Source organism: Lynx rufus, unplaced genomic scaffold (genome assembly GCF_022079265.1).
Source record: "Lynx rufus isolate CCGP_SWC_20201006 ecotype Redwood Valley unplaced genomic scaffold, mLynRuf1.p SCAF_6, whole genome shotgun sequence".
NCBI classification, from domain to species: domain Eukaryota; kingdom Metazoa; phylum Chordata; class Mammalia; order Carnivora; family Felidae; genus Lynx; species Lynx rufus.
In genome coordinates this window covers 33442501-33462203 of record NW_025814878.1, presented here as the reverse complement: position 1 = coordinate 33462203, position 19703 = coordinate 33442501, and the positions used below count along the sequence as shown (strand labels likewise).

The 19703-nt window shown below is 41.5% G+C and overlaps 1 protein-coding gene across 1 annotated transcript in view; it reads left to right on the top strand.

The window, feature by feature from the left end:
* Positions 1–446: 446 nt before the first annotated feature.
* The window catches only part of RNF217 (ring finger protein 217), a 131255-nt gene continuing 111998 nt past the window's right edge, over positions 447–19703 (top strand). The window contains exon 1 of the mRNA XM_047101747.1: positions 447–1493. Coding sequence (XP_046957703.1) covers positions 624–1493 — 870 coding nt within the window. The 5' untranslated portion in view covers positions 447–623. The remainder of the gene's footprint in view (positions 1494–19703) is intronic.

The following is a 19703-nucleotide window of genomic DNA, read 5'->3' as shown; positions in this document are numbered from 1 at the left end:
AGGTGTGCGCCAGAAGGGTGGGGTGCGGGGCAGCGAGGAGGGCTCTAGGTGAAGCCGGAGCAGAGGGAGGTCGCCCGCGCTGGCCTCTCCCCCAGGGGCCGCGGCGGCTCGCTCGCGCTCCCGCTGCACCTCCCGGGGCGCGCCGCGGCGGCGCCACAGGCCCCTGGACGCTCCGACCACCGCCCTCCCGCCGCCCGTCCCGCGCGGCCCGGAGCGGGGACCCGCGATGGCGCGGGACTGACGGCCGCCTCCCCACCCCCCCACCCCCGGACCCTCTGCCCCGCCCGGGGGCTCGCGGGGGCCCCGGGGCACCGCCCCGACCTGCATGAGGGGCGGGCGCGCCCGCGCCCGGAGCGAGCGGCCCTCAGCGCCCCCGAGGCGGTCCCCGGCCGCCCCGGAGGACGAGGAGGAGGAGCGGCGGAGCGGGCCGGGCTCCCTGCCTGCCGCGGCCCGGGAGCACGGGCTCCCCGGAGGGAGCTCGGGGCGTCCCAGCCCCGGAGGAGGGACCCGGAAGCAGAAGCGGAGCCGCGAGTCGAGCCGAGCCGCTGCCCCCGCTGCCCGCCGGCGCCGGGTGGGGGTCCCGGCGGCTGGATGGGCAGCGGCGGCGCGGGCCGCGGGCGGCGATGGGCGAGGAGCAGAGCACGGTGAGCGGCGGCGGGCCGCAGGAGGCGCGGGCCCCCGCCGGCGGCGCCACGGGCCACCCCGAGCCCCCGAGGCCGCGGGGGGACAGCGCCGGGGCGCCGGGGCCGCGCGCCGCCTCCGCCGAGCCGAGCGGCGGTGGCTGCGGAAGCGACTCGGGCTGCGCGGACACCAGCGCCCCGGAGCCCGCGGGGAGCCGGGGGGGCCCGGACGGGAGGAAGAGCCGAGCGCCGGGGCAGCCCGCGGGACTGGCACTTACCGGGCCCCTCAACCCCCAGACTTTGCAGCAGCAGCTGGAAGAGGAGGAGGAAGCAGGGGGCCGAGACGAGGGAGGGCATGAACAGCAGGACGTGCCCCTGGGCGAAGAGCCGGAGCCCAGGACCCGCGTCGGGGCCGCGGACGAACAGGTCTTGGACGTGCTGGGTCAGCGGCGCCCAATCCCCGCCAAGAGACAAGTCTTCTGCTCCGTGTTCTGCGTGGAGAACGACCTGCCCGAGGCCCCCACCGCGGAGCAGCCCTCGCCACCCGCATCTTCACCTCGGGCTCCGCCGGTGACGAACGTTCCCAGCACCCCCACCTCCTTCCCCAGCCCCCGGCTGTCCCTCCCGACGGACCCCTTGTCCCCCGACGGCGGCAGCATCGAGCTGGAGTTCTACCTGGCGCCCGAGCCATTCTCCGTGCCCAGCCTGTTGGGAGCTCCACCCTACTCTGACCTGGGTGGGGTAGGGGATCCCTATGTGCCCCTCATGGTGCTGATGTGCCGGGTGTGCCTGGAAGACAAGCCCATCAAGCCCTTGCCCTGCTGCAAGAAGGCCGTGTGCGAGGAGTGCCTCAAAGTCTACCTGAGCTCCCAGGTAACTCTACCCCCCACTCTGTCCCCTCTTGTGTTCAGGCCCCTGGTGAGGCGGTCCTCCACCAGCTCGCCAACTCCGGGTTCACAGGAAGAGGTGATGAGACAATTCTACCAACGACCTCTGTCAGTTTCTCACATCTCAGTTGTTGTGGGTGTAATTATTATTGAAGTGTGTTTGACCTCACGGCTAACTTGACTGGAATTTAACTCTGCAGGAGCTTCATGCTTTAAGTTGGCAACCGTGGAGGGAACAGGCTACAGTGAATTGTCCTCTGCTTATTTCTTTTACTAAATTGCAAGCCAGAGCTCGCTCAAAAAGGAGGACAATGAAAGTGCCTCATAGGCCTAGTATCCCCGAAACTAACAAATAGTGGGCACAAAACACTGTAAGTATGTATTAAGTTGGTGAAGAGAAGCGTTGGAATTGTTGGAATTAGTATTTCAGGTCCATGATGCCTGAATTTTAAATTGTGCTCCATTTATGTATTCCAGAAAAGTTTTATTTATTTTTTCATTCATTTATTCATTCATTCATTCATTTATTCATTCCTTGGCCCATGCCCACTTAGCATTTTTCTTATTCCACAGTAAAGTTGAAGTACTTTTCCTCACTGAAGTTTTATGCCAGCACAGTACTTTATTTCTTTAAGAGGGAACAAAACAGACCAAAACAAAGGAAAGCGAGGCTAAGAGGCTTAACAAAACAAGCAGTGGTGAAACTTTCTTCCTCGGCTCCTTATTTGAAAGCTTGTTTTTTTTCTTGGAAAGCTTAAGCGTGCAATAGACCAGCTTTCCTTCACTGATGGTGAATGAGTTCTTCCAGTAGTTTTCAAGCTGTTATGTTTCTGCCAGTGTTTTGCACAATCTGGAATGCCCTTTGATCCCATGTCTGATTGTCCTAGGCCTATTCGTCTTTCAAAACCCTTGGCTGTTCAGGTGCCAACTCTTTTTGGGAAGCCTTTCCTCACCTTCCGGGCCGCTGCTTATATACTTTCAAAATACTTCTGTGTGCCTTGCAGGCACTGAAGTTCCTTATGTGTCTGTTTGTTTTGCCAGACTGTATGGGCAATGTCTTGTAGTCCTTGTGTTTGATAGTTTTATGCTGAGTCCCTTTCCAGTAATAGTGTTTAATAACATTGGCTGAAGTGAACTGAACAGGATTCCACACAGTGTGGTTCCTGTGTGTTTTGTGGCTAATCCATGCTGGTGTCTAGACTGAAAGTGTGTACTGTGCCCAACCGAAAAATGCAAAGGGAAACTTAAACAGAATGGAATGTTACACAAACAGTAAGTTAGCCAAGATGGTTGAGATTATCCAAACGCCTGCAAGAGACTGATGTCTCTTTTATGCTGTATCCACAAACAGATACTTAAAACAGGAGGAATGTCTGCTCTCATGTGGTAGTTTCTATGACATCATCAGCAAACAGATATTGGTGCCATCCATGTGCAGATCCCTGTGGTGGGATTCAGACATTCCCCAAATATGGGCCCTGCTCCAAGGGAGTCACTGTGAGAGCAGATGTGTATGCAAGAGCAATACACGGTAGCATATAATGAGATGTAAACAGAGTAACAATACCAGGTATACTTAAAGGCTGGATACAGATGCTGTGGGTTTAGAAGTTCAAGGAGGGTAGCTGGTGTGGGTTGAGGTATTCTGCATTAGTTTGATTTTCTTAAGGTGGGCCCTTTTCCCAAAGCGCATATGTGTATATATATATATATATATATATATATATATATATACACACACACACATATATATATACATATATATATGTATATATATATATGTATATATATATATATATATATATATATCTCCATAAGTTTGTTGTAGGCAGTCAATATTTTGATCTGTAATGGAGAAGAGAAGGAATGGGGAGTGGAAGGGTGGCAGGGTGAGTGCAGTGTCATTATAATACACAAACACTAGAAACTTCTCTCAAGTGACATAGTATCTGAAACTTGTTTGCAGTAATTATGGGTGTTATGTATGTCCCTGATTTTCTTCCAAAGTATTGGACAGAACTTTCAGTAAAGAAAAGCCTACTTTATTTAAAATATTAAACAGGAAAAATGAGTCCCGCAGGCCAGGCAAGCTTCTATGCCAGGGCTTTTGCATTTGTTGTTCCTTTTGCCTGGAATAGCCCCCTAGATACCATTCCCTTTGCTTGCCTACTCCTCTCACTCCTCTCTTTCAGATCTGTATGCAAATGCCATCCAAATGGCCTTCACTGATCACTCTTTTTCAAGTTTAGCCTCACCCCACTCTCTTATGCTTATGTAATTTGTTTCCACGAAGACAGGAATTGTCCCATGATGTGTTCACTGCTGTGTCTTTAGCACCTAGAATGCTGTTGGACATATGGTAGAGGCTCAGCTACTAGTTACCAAATTTTTGAAGAGCTGAGTGACCAAGAGAGGATGAGATTACCCCCAGTAACCATTGCCAGAAAGTGGTATTCTACTTGCGTGCTAAATTCTACTGTGAGCTTCAAGTTAAAGGCAAAAGACAAAGTCTTAAAGCAGACAAAAATAACAGGTTTACTAAGTTTGCTATGAAAGTTAGAATTAAAGATTTTTTAGATGAACTTTTAGCTTCTATGCAAATGGAATTTTTTACCAATTGGATAAAAATACATACAGGCTTGTGGTTGTAATATTTCTGGTCTGTGTTAATTCTAAGGTCACTTCTATTCAAAGGGTCTATGTTTCCATGTCACTTAACCTCTCTATGCCTTAATTTCCTCATCAATGAAATAGAATTGCAGACCGTGACCTGTAATGACATGCCAGTTCTGAAGCAAAACCAAATCAAACTGCAGAGTTATTTTGTTGCCTTACTGAGCTAGATCAAAAGGGCACACTGAGTGCTTTCTTTCTCATTTTATAAGCTTTCATGGGTTTGACAGACTAAAATCTGTTAAACCCGAATTTGCAGGGCTCTTAAGACCTTTTAAAATAAAATGATGCATTTGAAATAAAAAGTTACTAGTGATATTTTTCACTTGTTTTTGAGTTTGTGTCAAATAGTGCATTATTTGACATCACATAAGAAAATAAAGGTGATTTTCTATTAAGCATTTTATACACACATTAAAAATACATACTAAATGTGAGTTGGAATATTGCCTGGTTAAATTAATGTTCTTCTAAAAAGGGAGGCTGAGTTCTTTGAAAGAAGGTATGAACTTGGAAGGTGGGAACAAGGATTTTTAGATGGTAAGTCTTATTTCCATTAATGCCCTGGACTGCATGTGTAATGAAGGCGGATGAGTAGCTGTGGTCATTATTTCAGTACAGAGAAAGCAGATTAGGCCATGACTTAAATACCTGCATACTGTGCTTTCTAAATAATAGTTTTATTTCTTGAAACATAATATTCTTCTCCAGTCATCACCATGACTGGGGCTGCGGGGAGCCCCTCTTAGTGGAATGACTTTACAGTTCAGTGTGTACCACCCAATTTTCAATTGCCATGGTGAAGGGTTGAACTGATAAATTATAATCTTTGCCACTGCGTAGGTGTTGGCTTAAGGGCTGTAGAACACATGACAGATACAGTGGAAGTTACACTAGTGTATGTTGCCTGGGTCCATAAGTCGTTGATACATACATTTTAGAAGCATTTCCCAGTGACCTATGTATGCATGTCTGACCATGGCTAAAGCAGACAGTCCGGGGATGTCTGCAGGTCACTGAGCCATTGTAAATGTTAACCTCCTCAGCTGGTTTGGCCTCTACCACATCTTCCTAGGAGGCAAGATTGTTGCCTTCTTTTGTTTCAGAGAACGATATTGCACTTATTTCAGAAATCCTCCGTTGATATCTTTCCTTCATGGTTTTGGTTTCAGACAGTAAAATTTATTATAATATGAAGTGTTACTATTTAGCACTTTAGATAAAGAGAACACTGGGTATGCTAAGGACTGTCTAAAGGTAACAGCTGTTGTGGCTTTCATCACTCTGCTTCAAAGAGCTCCCAACTGGCAGGTGCATGTGAGTTGGAATGTACACACCTGTCAGATGAGTATTAATAGAGACAAGCAACATATTTCTTCTACAGATTGTGAACAAAGCAGCTGTTAGATGATGATGTCTTAAAATGACAGTCTACTATAGTCACCCTAGAATCGGTGACCTAAGGGTGACATCTTATGTATCCTATTATTAAACTCTGAGTCATGCAGACTTGTATGGGTACAAGTGTAACCTACTTTTTTCCCTTTAAATCTTAAACCAACCTGTGTATTTTTAGAAGCTAATGTGTTCAATGTGGAGTTTGAACACAGCCATCTTCGCACAGGTGAATTTTTGGATCCTGTCATGCCAGGTGTGATTTTGATAGTCCTGAAAATGTGAAGAATAATGAGACTGGGATACATTTCATTTCTCTACAGGTTTGAAAAGTGAGAGTGAAGGAATATGTAAACTTATTATTTTGTGCCCAGAATTTGCATGTGTGTGCTCACACGTGTATTTGAAGGGTGGGATAACATTTGCTTTCACACCTTACTGACTCATGCCCTTATTTCTCTCTTCTGCCTCTTTAATAATATGTCTCTAATAATTTCTTCATATCTCCTTCATAATCTCTTTTTTCTTTTACCTTTCAAAATCTGATTTTAACGGACATTTGATTTCTGCGGACGAAATACCCTGTTGAGGGCTGAGGTCTGAACCAGCAGAACCTCGTCCATGTGTTGCCTGGGTGTTTCCCTTCCGTCTCTTCCAGCTGTCTAGAGATGAGGCTACGAAGAAAAACCCGGCATTGTGCTCCACTGCCTAAGAGATCTCAAATAACTTGACAAGTAGTACTACTTATCCAAGGCGTCAATTGTAACCTTTAGAGTGGTGATTTTCTTTCCTTCTAGAGCAGAGCTCAGCTTTTATACTGGAAGGCTCTTCCTTACTCCCTTTTTTTTTTTAATGTTTATTTTTGAGGGAGAGAGAGAGAGAGAGAGAGAGAGAGAGTGCAAGCAGGGGAGGGCAGAGAGAGGGGGGAGCCACAGAATCCAAAGCAGGCTCCAGGCTCTGAGCTATCAGCACAGACCCCAATGTGGGACTTGAACCCTGAGATCATGACCTGAGCCGAAGTCGGATGCTTAACTGACTGAGCCACCCAGACGCCCCTGGCTCTTCCTTACTCCTGATGTGAGAGAGAGAGAGAAAGAAGAGCCTTAGAACTTAAACTCCCAGCTTTTTGTTAAGAGATTGTAATGGGCACTGTAGACAGACACCTGAGTGGTAGTTTCTTATAATTAATGTATTCATTTAGTACTGTATCATTTACGCATTTAACAAACATCTATTTGGGTACCTGTAGGCCAAGTACCATGAGATACTCTATAAATGTATTAAATCCCCTCAAGGAGCCATCTCAGAGCCTTGTGTACAGTACTTTTTCTCAGCTTTATCTAGGGATATAAATAAGCTTTTAAGTTGCCGGTCAACTGTGGATCTCTTTCTCTTCTTACTTTTTGGGAGGATTTTGTTTTATTTTCATTTTTATTTTATCTCATTTTTATTTTAGAGAGAGAGCATGAATGGGGGTGGGGGCAAAGGGAGAGAGGGAGAATCCCAAGCAGGCTCCATGCTCAGCACAGAGCCTGACACAGGGCTTGATCCCACAGCCCTGCGATCATGACCTGAGCTGAAGTCGAGTCCATACTCCACTGACTGAGCCATCCGGGTGCCCTTGGAAGGATTTTATTAAACCACTTCTGGAGTACCAGCTTACCATTTAGTAAACACGTTACAATTCCACCTGTTGTGTTTAATCCAGAGTAGTAAATCCATCCATTATGTATTTCTTAACACACATATTTCTCAGAGCTCTAATTATTGGAAATAGAATATTATTAAATACCTTACTCCTTTCAAAATATTTATTACCTTTACTTAAAAGAAAATATGCTTTTGCTAAGTTTGTTTTGGATTATTCTTTACGATATGGCAAATATTTAAAGTTATAAAATTTCAAAAATTTGTGTATTTTGTTCATATTCACTTTGTCAGAAGAGTTTCATATGATCAACTAAATGAACCTTCCCAAATCAAATTGTGTCTTAAAATAAGAAATTCAGTGCCTATAGAAAAATAATTTCTGAAGTACGCCATGCTCTTTCAACTTTCTCAGTATTATTTGTCCCATCAATTTCGGGGTAATTACACTTGTATGGTTAAGTTTCCACAAATAATAAGAGCAACCATTTATTGAACATCTATATTTTAAGCACTTCTTACATATTTTATTATTGAATTTTAATTCATTTATATATTAAATACCTATTACATGCCAGTCACTATTGTAGATGTTGGGGATTCAGAGAACTAAAGTAGATAAAATCCCTCCTTCATGGAATTTATATCCTAAGCCAGAGGGGATAGGCTATAAGATAAATAATTAGTATCATTTAGTATATTAGGGGATAATAAAGGCTATGAAGAAAGAGACAAGAGAAGGGTGATAATAGTGAGGAGGAGGTCGTTCGTATATTTACAATCGAGGGGGGTAGTTGTCAGGGAGGGTTTTTCAAGGTGATCATTGAGTAGAGATCTTCACGACAGCAATAAGGGAATAAACCATGAGGATATTTAAGGAAATAATAAGTATAAAGTTCCAGAGACGAGTACTTGCTTGGGGTGTTCCAGGACGGTGAAGGGATCCATGTGGCTGAAGCATAAGGAGTGAGATGGGGAGCGATAAGAAGAAAACAGCGGGAATGAGAAAGCTGGTTGGAGAGGGCTTTAGGACCATAGAGAATTTGCATTTCCTCTGAGTGAGATGGGAGGCTGTAAGAAGATTTTGAGATAACCAGATATAACTTAACTTTAAAAGAGATTTACTGTGGCTCTTTGTGGAGAATGTTATACTATAGGAATCAAGAATGCAAATTAAAAGATCAGAAGACTATGGCAGTAGTCCAGAGGAGAGATGGTGTAGTGCAGACAAGGGTCGTAAAGGTGAATGTGAGTTGAGCTGGTTGAATTTTGAATATATCGTGAAAATGGAGCTGACAGAATTTGCTGATGATGGAGTGTGGGATGAGAGAAAAAGAACCAAAGATGACTTAGGTTTTGAGCCCAAGCAATGAGAAGAATGAGGTTGCCATTTAATAAGATGAGGAATAGTGTAGGAGGACTAGGTGTAGGGAGAATCAGGAGTTCGTGCTAAGTTTGAAGAGCTGTTTAGACATTCATGAAAGGGTGTTGAGTAGGCAGCTGGCGTCTGGCATTCAGAAGAGAGATACGAACAAAAGATGTACATTTGAACATTCTGGACATGTAGATGGTATTTAAAGCCATGAGACTAGATGGGGCCATCTGGGGAGTGATAGTAGATAGAGAAGGACAGTGTCTAGGCACACCAATGTTTACTAATATGGGACCTGGGACATGTGAAGGAACCAGGAAGGATCTAAAATGGAGTGGGCCAGTTAAGCAAGAAGAAAACCAAGGTGGAATGGTTACCCAGAAGCAAACCAAGATGGTATTTTATTTTATTTTATTTTTTAATGTTTATTTATTTTTGAGAGAGAGAGAGAGAGAGAGAGACAGAGCGTGATGGGGAGGAGCAGAGAGAGGGAGACACAGAATCCGAAGCAGGCTCCAGGCTCTGAGCTGTCAGCACAGAGCCCCACTCGGGGCTCGAACTCATGAACTGTGAGATCGTGACCTGAGCTGAAGTCGGACGCTTAACCAACTGAGCCACCCAGGCGCCTAGTGTTTTAAAAAGGAAGGAATAATCATCTTTGTCTAATGCTTCTGATAGTTTCAGCAGGATGAGGGTTGAAATTGACCATCAATTTCCTAACAAGGAGGTCTTTTGCAACCATTAATAGTACTGTTTCATTGGCACTGGTGAGGTTGGCTCTCTGATCAGAGTGGGTTTGAGAAAATAGGAACAGCTCCATTTCTGTGCTTCAGGTAGCAGAATGTTATATGATGAAACTGAAGGTTAGAGAGAGAAAATAACTCACTTTAAATCGCATAGCTGAGAAATGGCACAAGTGGGATTTAAGTTCATGTCCATTTGGCTCTAAAATCCATAGCCTTTTTGCATTGTTTACATTTATTATTTTATTTGTAAGCTAAATATATTTGTTTTATTTTTCCTTTAAATTTATATCTGTATTGTACAAAATCACAAGCCTTCTAGTCCAAGAAGGAGAAGGAACTCAATTTCATGTTCTGAGGAGGTGGAGGACACTTGCCCAGGTGCAGAGATAGTTTTCTGCTAAACCCAGGCTCATCTCCATGTAAGAAAATCAAGAGAAATTGAGTTCAGAAAAGCTATAATTCAAGTTGCTATCAAGTTTTAATGGCAACATACTTGCCTGTTTCCTTCCTAACTCTCTGGCCATTCATTTTGTTCACCATTTGTGCTTTCTCTTGTGTTACCATCTCTTAATGTTGGTGTCTGCCTGATCCATATCTAACCCCTCTGTTCTCACTATGGTATTAGTAATATGTATTAATGGGACCAGCTCATCTACTCCTATGGTTTCAAGTAACACCGATGTGCTCTGGAACTTCCAAATCTCTTTCTCTAGCCGGGATCACTCTTCTCACTTTCAGTACCATATAGCCATCTTTTTCCTGTACCTTTCCACTTGTATGTCCCACCCACCCACAGCCACTTTAAACTTCTCACAACTAAATCTCCTTTTCCTCATCATCCTTTCCACACTGCTGAAGTCTTGCTCCTTCTTTGGGGTTCCCCATTTCCATTAGTTGTACCCAGGTCAGAAACTAGGGAGTCATCATTGAGTGCTTGCTCTCCCTCACCTCTCTCACCTAATTAATCACCAAGTCCTCTCAATTCTACCTCCTAAAAATATTGTTATCCTTTTCCCTACTGTTCTCTATTTCTCCTGACATTTCTCTGCTGACGGCTCTACTTTCTGTCCTGGATTCTAACAACAGCTTCCTACTTGGTCCCAGTGCTCCAATCTTGACTGTTTCCAATCTGTTCTCCACACTATAGCCAGAGGGTTTTTTATAAGATGCTCAACTGGCCTTGGTACTCCCCTTCTTAGCCTTTCAGTGTCTGCCTCTTGCTTTTAGAATAGAATCTAAACAAAGTTTACATGGGATCTAACTCCTATTAACCCCTCCCCCTTAAGCCTACACCCATATTAAGCTTCTTTTTGTTCCTTGAACACTCTGTGACTCTCAGTTATGAGCCTTTACTTTTAGTAACCTGAAGTTCTGTCTTAGATCCACTTTTTTCCTTATTCCCCCAATTCTGTTGGCCTTTCACACTTACTGATTCTTCTAGTCTCAACTTAGACATCTCTTCCATTGGGAATTTTTCTGGACTCTCTATACCTGCATTACTTACGGTAAGATTGTTACTTCATGGTATTTAAATTGCCCATTTCCTGGGGCACCTGGGTAGTTCAGTCAGTTAAGCGTTCAACTCTTTTTTTTTTTTAATTTTTTTTTTCAACGTTTATTTATTTATTTTTTGAGACAGAGAGAGACAGAGCATGAACGGGGGAGGGGCAGAGAGAGAGGGAGACACAGAATCGGAAACAGGCTCCAGGCTCTGAGCCATCAGCCCAGAGCCTGACGCGGGGCTCGAACTCACGGACCGCGAGATCGTGACCTGGCTGAAGTCGGACGCTTAACCGACTGCGCCACCCAGGCGCCCCAAAGCGTTCAACTCTTGACTTTGGCTCAGGTCATGATCTCATGGTGAGTTTAAGCCCAGCATTGGGCTCTATGCTAACAGAACCTGCTTGGGATTCTCCCTCCCTTCCTGTCTCTCTTTTTGTCCCTCTCTCGCTTTTTGTCTCTCTCTCTCAAAATAAATAAAGAAAAACTAGTCCTCATCTTTTTTTTTTTTTTTAATTTTTTTCAACGTTTTTTATTTATTTTTGGGATAGAGAGAGACAGACCATGAACGGGGGAGGGGCAGAGAGAGAGGGAGACACAAAATCGGAAACAGGCTCCAGGCTCCGAGCCATCAGCCCAGAGCCTGACGCGGGGCTCGAACTCACGGACCGCGAGATCGTGACCTGGCTAAAGTCGGACGCTTAACTGACTGCACCACCCAGGCGCCCCTAGTCCTCATCTTTAGATGGACTTAAAATTTAAAAATCTTTAAAAAATTGCTCATTTCCTGCTCTTTGCTTCCTTTAGACTGTAAAGCTTGATGCATGTAGAGACCATCTTTTTTTGCTGATTAATTTCTTAGCTCTTGGCATGTGGGAAGCATGAAATGAATATTTGTGGAGTGGACTTATTTATTTACTCCATAAATAATACACTAGAGGCTGGTGTTGCCAATACATGAAGTATTGCAGTAGATAGCGAAAATGATATTTTAAAATGAAAATCTCAACATTTCATTATCTTGCTTAAAAACCTTTAAGACCTTCCCATTACTCTCCATAAAGATCCCAGTTCGTGACACCTCTGCTAAGGCTCTGTTCTGCTCATCAGTGCCTTCTCCCTTCCAGCTCTCCTCTCCTCTTCCCTTGTGAGTGAATTTCTCCTCATCCTCAGAGCTTAGCCTTCATCAAGTCTCCAGACTGAATCAGTGCTTTTCGAGTCCTTTTCCCTCTGCCACCATTCTGTTTTTATCCCCCTTTGGAATTATATGTGGAAGCGATGATGTGAAGTTTGATTAATTTACTGCCCCCACTATTCTTTAAGCTGCTTTTACAACTAGCACTTAGGACGGAGCCCAGAATAGAGTAGGTGCTCAATAAATATTTGTTAAAAGTTTGAGTGAGTGGTTGAAAGTAACTTATAATACGTTTAGGTTGGCAGAAAAATAAGGTAAATATTTGAACCTGAATTTTTGATATCTTATTCCATGGTATATTTAAATTTTGAGTGCAGTGGAATGCTGTGGCCTGACTCTTTATCCTGACATCCCATCTATCACAAAGGTCCTTCTTTAATTATAAAAACCTATTCCGGTTACTATGTCTCCTGCTTAACAAATTCCTCCTGAACCTAGGGGCTTCAGACAACAATTTTGTTTTGATTATGACATATGGGTCAGAAATTTGGGAAGGGCTCAGCTGGTCAGTTCACATTTGGGCTTTCTCATGTGGTTCACATGAGTTGTACTTTCAGTTCACTCACGTGGCTAGCAGCTGACCCTGGCCATTGTCAGGGAGCCCAGCCGGGACTGGATGCCAGGAGTGCCTCTACGTGGCTTTGTCAGCCTGGTAGTCTCAGGGCGGCAGGCTTCTCACGTGGAGCCTGGCATCCCCTGAAGCCAGCCTCAAGTGAGCCAGGTGGAGGCTACGTGATCTTTTCTGCACTAACTCCGTAAGTCACTCCGTGTCACTTGGCAAGGCAGTCACAAGCCTGCCCAGCTTCAAGAGGAAAGGACATAGACCCCCCCCATTTTTCTTGTGCAAGTGTCAAAGAATTTGGGGCCACGTTTGTGAACCACCACACTGCTTCAGACCAAAATAAAAGATGTTGTTAATTTAGGTAGTAAATCTTTTAAACCTGAATTTTAATATTTTTAACTTCATGTCTTATCAATCATTTCATTAAATATTTCCAACCCCTATCATTATACTGATTAATACATTTTGGTGTTGTGTTTTCATGTTTTATTCTTGACTAATTTAATAATAAAGCTTTACTTAGTTTTAAGCAAAACTTACATAGAAGCCATTCTCTTTTAAAATTAAAGATTTTAGATAATTCCATTGTAATGGAAATATCTTAATATCAGGATCAGCTTATAGTTATTCTGATTATTAACCCCAGTTAAAATTATTCTATATAATGTAATTTCCTTTCCATTATAAAAATTTTAGCTTCAGTAATGGTTAAATTATTATTTAAAAAGTTAAGTATCTTTATGTGTAAAAATAGTTAATATAACATTTTTTATAGATCAGGCATGTCCTATACAGAAATAATATTATTTCTAATAATACTTTAGGATTAACCATCCTAGTTAATCTTTGTTAAATTGGCCCACCGTTAGGTATTTATTGTTTATGGTATTCTAGTTTGGGTGATTTTATTATTTGATTAACGTCGTCTAAATTTCCAGTAACATATATATTTTTCTCAGAAACCTCTTCCAGATTAAGGATCTGTGTACCCTGAAACAGAAGGGGCCTTATAGTTTTTATGATGTGCTTTTTTTTTTTTTTTTTTTTTTTTCCCCTCTCCTCCCTCTGGCTCAGGTAACTAAATTCTGGGCTTATTCATTCATGTGAATGACTAATCCCTTTTTAAATCTTCCTAAGCTATTTTCCTCAGTCATATTCTCTACTGTAAGATTCAGAGGCTAATTATAGGCTACCTAGCAAATTACTTCCCTTTTTGTGGTGTTGATTCTTGCCTTATTTCCTCACATGATTATTGGCCATGCTCAGTGCTCCTGAAGCTCATTAGCTCTGAGTTGTATATGGCAAGTTAAATCACCACAGCCCCTTCCTCTGGTTACCCAACAATTTAAAACAGCAGGTAAAATAAAACAGTTGCTCATAATATTTCACCAGCATTTTTTTTCCCTTTGACAATACTATTTTTTTCTGATGTTCCAAGTTTGGTTCATTAGTTTATGTCTTAAGTAGAGCTTTAGGATCAAATCAGAAGTGATTTCGATAAGGCCTGCTCTTGGTGCACTCCTTTTTTGTAAACATCTGGCCTTAGTGACGAAAATGAATTTCTTCACATAGTTCTGTAGACAGTAGGTTTTGTTTTGTTTTGTTTTTAATTCTCTTGCCAAAGATGCCCATGGTGGGAAATGACAGGTGAAATCCCAAGAGTTCTCATTTAATCCTACTTTTAACTTCAGTGTTTTCTTTTCTTATGTTACCATTTTTCCTCCTCATGGTTGTGAAAATGCACTTTGAAAAGAATAGGCTTCTAAAAATAAAAAAAAAAAAATTCTGTGTCAAATATGTTAGTGCCTTATGTTAAAACTGCACATGCACGTGTGTGTGTGTGTGTGTGTGTGTGTGTGAGTGTGAAGGTCTCAAGATTGTTTATTGATGCATCATAAAAGGATTGTTTACTGATTTTGATTTGCAAAAATCTAAGTATAGTCATTGACAAGTAAATTAATGTATTTCAAGTGTAGTTTGAATCAACCAAAATAGGTATCCCTTGGGTTTACCTTTTTTGTTGTTAATTTTTAATGTCATTTTGTGAGTCATTGAGGCTTCATTCTTAAGATGAAGGGAGAGCTTAGAAGGAATGTTTGGGAAAAAACACTTGAAAAAATAGTAATTTTTCCCAATATATATTTTTTAAGATTTCAGGATTTTTGAAAAATACTGTTCTGGTATGTTTTTTTCTTTCTATCTTTTTTTTTTTAAATTTTTAAAAATGTTTTTATTTATTTGAGAGAGAGACAGAGACAGAGAGACAGCATGAGTGGGGGAGGGGCAGAGAGAGAGAGAGAGAGAGAGAGAGAGAGAGAAAGAGAGAGAGAGAAAGGGAGACACAGAGTCTGAAGCAGGCTCCAGGCTCTGAAAGGTCAGCACAGAGCCTGAAGCTGGGCTCAAACCCGTGAGCTGTGAACCGTGAGATCATAACCTGAGCTGAAGTCTGATGCTTAACCTACTGAGCCACCCAGGTGCCCCACCCCGGTATGTTTTTTCTTTGAACAGTATAGCTACAAACTTTTAAAGCTTGGAAAAAGGGGTGCCTCGGTGGCTCAGTCGGTTGAGCATTGGACTTTGGCTCAGGTCATGATCTCATGGTTCATGGGTTCGATCCCTACCTCGGACTTTACGATGAGAGCAGGGAGCCTTCCTGAGATTCTCTGTTTCCCTGCCTCTCTCTCTGCCCCTGCACCCGCTCCCAAAAATGAATAAACATTAAAAAATTTTTTAAATAAGTAATAAAAACTTGGAAACAGTTTTGCTTTTCCATTTTGCTTAAAAATCATCCAAATGAATTTTTAAGAGTTTTTAACCCATTTGTTAAAAAATTTATCATTTTCTGATTTGTTGCAGAAATAGTTAATTGCCATTAAGGATGATGGAAATCTATTAGGTGAATTTCAGCACCATCCTTTGTATAATTGGTAGATGAGATTCAAAAATAAGTATAATGATTTAGTTAAGTACATGCAACTATGCACTTTTTTCCTCTCTGTGTCTATGCGAAGTGCTTTTTCATTTATGATACTCATTAAAACAATGTGTCAAAATAAATTGAACATAGACCTTAGAGCACCACCAGTATTACCAAATGCTGAATGAAGATCTTTGAAAATAAGGAACAGTTCTAACATATTGCTTTCGTGATTATTAATATTTTTGTTAGTTATGAGAGATGTTTTGTATCATTTAATAAAATAAAATTAAGATGCTAAAAAACTCATTAGAATTTTCAGATTATTTTGTTTAAATATCCTTTTGGCTTGTTATAATCTAGATGAATTGGATAGCACCCTGTTGGTTTGCTGAGGGTGCTAATGAGGCCGAAACCAAGCAGTCAGAACCCTCACAGGCTGGTTAATGACATGCTGATCTGCCATAAACCACCTTTAACTCTGCACAGTCATGTCACAAAGTGTCTGCTTCTGAACATAAGACTGTAGCTGAGACAAGACGGAAGAATTACTGTTAATCTCATCACCACTTCTGGAAAAATAATTGAATCACATGTTCCAATAGATAATCAGTGAGTTACAGAGATGTTTCCAGAGAGAAGTCTTTTCCACTGGTCAAGAGTGTATTTCACTGCAGTCAGGCTATAAAGATCTGTTCTCTAGCATTCAGTGGGTTTAAAAGAATCAAAGTGGAGGGGGAGCTAGAGTACTTTTACTCTATTAAAAATATTTACAGAGCACAGAATTATTTGCTTAGCACTATGCTAATCACTATGAGAAGTAACAATGTATCACCGTAGAGTAGTCTGTGATCTATCCTTGTGTCAAGTTTAGAAATTCAGTAGGTGAAAAATAAGCTCTCAGGAAAAGATTAGGGAATGTTTATGATTAAATTATGTGATGCTGATTGTTGACTTCAGTGGTTCTACGAAGAGAAGCTGTGTTTATGGGAATAGAAAAAGTTTAAACTTGGCTATTGTTTAAAAAATAGTTTTTGATGGATGTATTGGGAGAGGAGAAGGAGGGTAGAGGTAGAGCATCTCTCCAAGTAAGGTGGAGTCAGCAAGCACACATATACACTCAGAAACACACTTGTAGAAATAGGGTGTGCAGGCCGTCATGACTAGAGAGAGAAGCTCAGATGGATCGTATGGCAAATAAGGTGGAGAGGTGAGATCTGAGTCATGAGAATAAAGACCTCAGCACAGACTTGAGCACCATAGGCAGAGAGTCCTGGTGTCCTTATGCTAAGGCATACTGTGTTTCAAGAATAGGGAGCCAAGAGAAGCTGGGTTGGAGGTGGCTCACAGAGGTAGATGCAGGCTAGATCATGTAGCTTTGTGTTGCCTTGCTTTGGAATTGATATATCATTCCAACTGTGATGGGAACTCATTGGACCATTTGGTAGAACTGTAAAGTGACAATTAATGCTTTAAAAACACGCTGGCTTCTATATGGAGAATGAATTGTGTTTGAAGGTGCGGGATGGCCAAGAAGAGCAGTGGGAGGTGGATTGGGAGGCAGTTGCAATAGTGCAGAGCAAAGACACCAGTGGTTTGGACAAATGTGCAAACACTGGAGATGGTTGTCTCCTGTCCTATCACTTTTCGGAGTTTGCATTTACAGGGTTTGAGAATGCATTGCTTTGGCACAACAAGATGTCATGCCAGTCCTTGTAGCCTTTCTGTTCAGAAGCCCTGAGTTGTACAACTCCATTCAGCAGCTACAGTCTTCATCTTTCAAGCAGTATAGGATTAACCTCTGTTCAACTTGATTCCTTCTCCAATTTACCTGTCTGGGGTGCATTTTTTTCATTTAGTTGGTTGCTTTTAATTGTTTGTTCCAAAGACACCATGTAAACAGTCTCTGATCAAAAAATACAAAAGTGGAGTGCATGGGTGGCTCAGTCAGTTAAGTGTCCAACTCTTGATCTCAGCTCAGGTCTTGATCTCATGAGTTCAGGCTTCATGTTGGGCTCCACAATGGGCGTGGATATATGTATCTTTTGAATAGGTGTCCAAAGTTGTTATTTTACTGAATGTTAGAATCAACTTATCAAGGAAATTGATTTATCCCCTGCTGATTTTTTGCACTTTGCTGTTGTTAATCTTTCATTAGTTTATGCTCAACAGTTTGTTTTCATCATTATTGAAGACAATTAGGAACTCATACCCCACCTTCCCACAGATTACAGAGGTCTTACTGGTCAACCTTCAGTGGTAAGAGGAAGTTAAGAGAATTCTTCCATAATTCCACTTAGTTCTTGCCTGTACTTTTCAAAATTGTTTTGAGTGACTGTCATGTGCTTCTTCAGTCAATTCCCATCTTATTACGAATCCTCATTTCTTCTAATTCTTGTTTTTCTAACAGTGTTCTCTTTTGGTGTCAGTTGCACTTCCTCTACCTTTAATGGGAAAGGCCCTGGGGTCAGGGCTTAACCATGCAGTGGCGGTTTTATTTTGATTGTGGCTGTCCTTTCCTTTGTTTTTAGCAAGAGTACACTGAGAAAGCAACTACTTAAACAAAGATTTGCTCTGTTGATTTTATGCTGAGTAACTGACTTTCCCCTCTGGCTCATACTTTTCATTTGTTTATTTCAGAGCATCCTGAAGTGTTTCCTCTAATGACACTCTATTATTGATCATAAAACCAGGAGTATTTCAGTTGAAGTAATAAAATGTCGATGTGATTTTATTTTAAAATCTATGAGAAAACCTCAAGTATTTGTCTTTAAAAAAGATTTGATTTGTTTCATATACAGGTTGCCTAAGGTAGTTTAGAAGACTATAAACTCTGTACATTTTTTTAAAAAAGAGCAGATGAGTTAGAAGTTGTTTCTTCTTCTTTTCTCCTTTTCCTTCTCCTTCTTTTTTTAATGAGAGAAAGAGAAAGTGTAAGCCAGGAGAGGGGCAGAGGGGTAGAGAGGACAGAGAGAGAGAGAGAGAGGGAGAATCTTAAACAGGTTCCATGCTCAGCGCAGAGCCCAAGGCACCAACTGAGCCTCCCAAGAGCCCCTAAACCCTATACATTTGTATCATGATGAGTTTGTCAGTTGTTTTTCTGTATAACTCTTACCACTAGAAAAAGTAATTTACGAAACAGTAGTCTTTACTAAATTTAAAATATTTTCAAATTAGGGTGAATAGTCATACTGAGTGGTGTCTAGGAGTGCTTTAATGTTTATAAAACAATTTGAGAAAAAGTAATTTAAAAACTGGACTTTATATTTCATGTTTAGAATATTCAGTAAGTTTATAATGCCTTATTTCAATTCTTTACAAAGAATTTAACTATTCCCTCCACCCTGTATTAATCTGCCTTTCAACAGTCCACTCATTTCAAAGTAAATAGTGTTTTTCTTCTGTAAGTATGAATGAGATTTAATTTTTGGATTTCAACACTAACTGTTTTCTCAGAAGTACTTATTTTATTGAAGGATAGAAGCTAGTTCATAAGGTAATACACATTTTTTCATTGTTTACTCTATACATACTTTAATATTTTCTGTAGCAAAAATGTGGTTGATACCTATTTTATGGAAAAAATCCCATAGTCTAAATTCCACCCTCAACCACCCCAAAAAAGTACTCCTGCATTGTATTTTGTATAAATAATACATTTATATAATAGTTTATAGCCAATGCCAGGGCACCTGGCTGGCTCAGTTAGAGGAGTGTGTGACTCTTGATCTTGGGCTTGTGAGTCTGAGCCCCATGTTGTGCGCAGAGATCACTTAAAAATAAAATCTTTAATAAAAATAATTTATAACCATTGCCATCTTGTAGACAGTTTACCATCAATAATATATTTACATATGATTCTATAGTAGATCCTGAAAACAAACAATTGTTTTACTTATGTACCTATACCCAAAAGCCTTATAAATATTTCCATATGATATGCAAACGCTTGTTTCCCAAGTTACCTTGACTACATCAGTAATCTATTTATACAGAAAAAAAGGTCATGAATTGATGACATTATGGTATGTGGAAGTAATTTACTCAGATTCTAATGAGAAGAATGGAAATGGGTTTGCATTACTCAGATGTTATTTTTGAATAAGACTGAAGAACTGTGAAGGGAAACCATTCATCTTTCCTTGGCTAGCAGGTGCTGTCAGTGAGAACAGGGAAGAAATGATGGAAC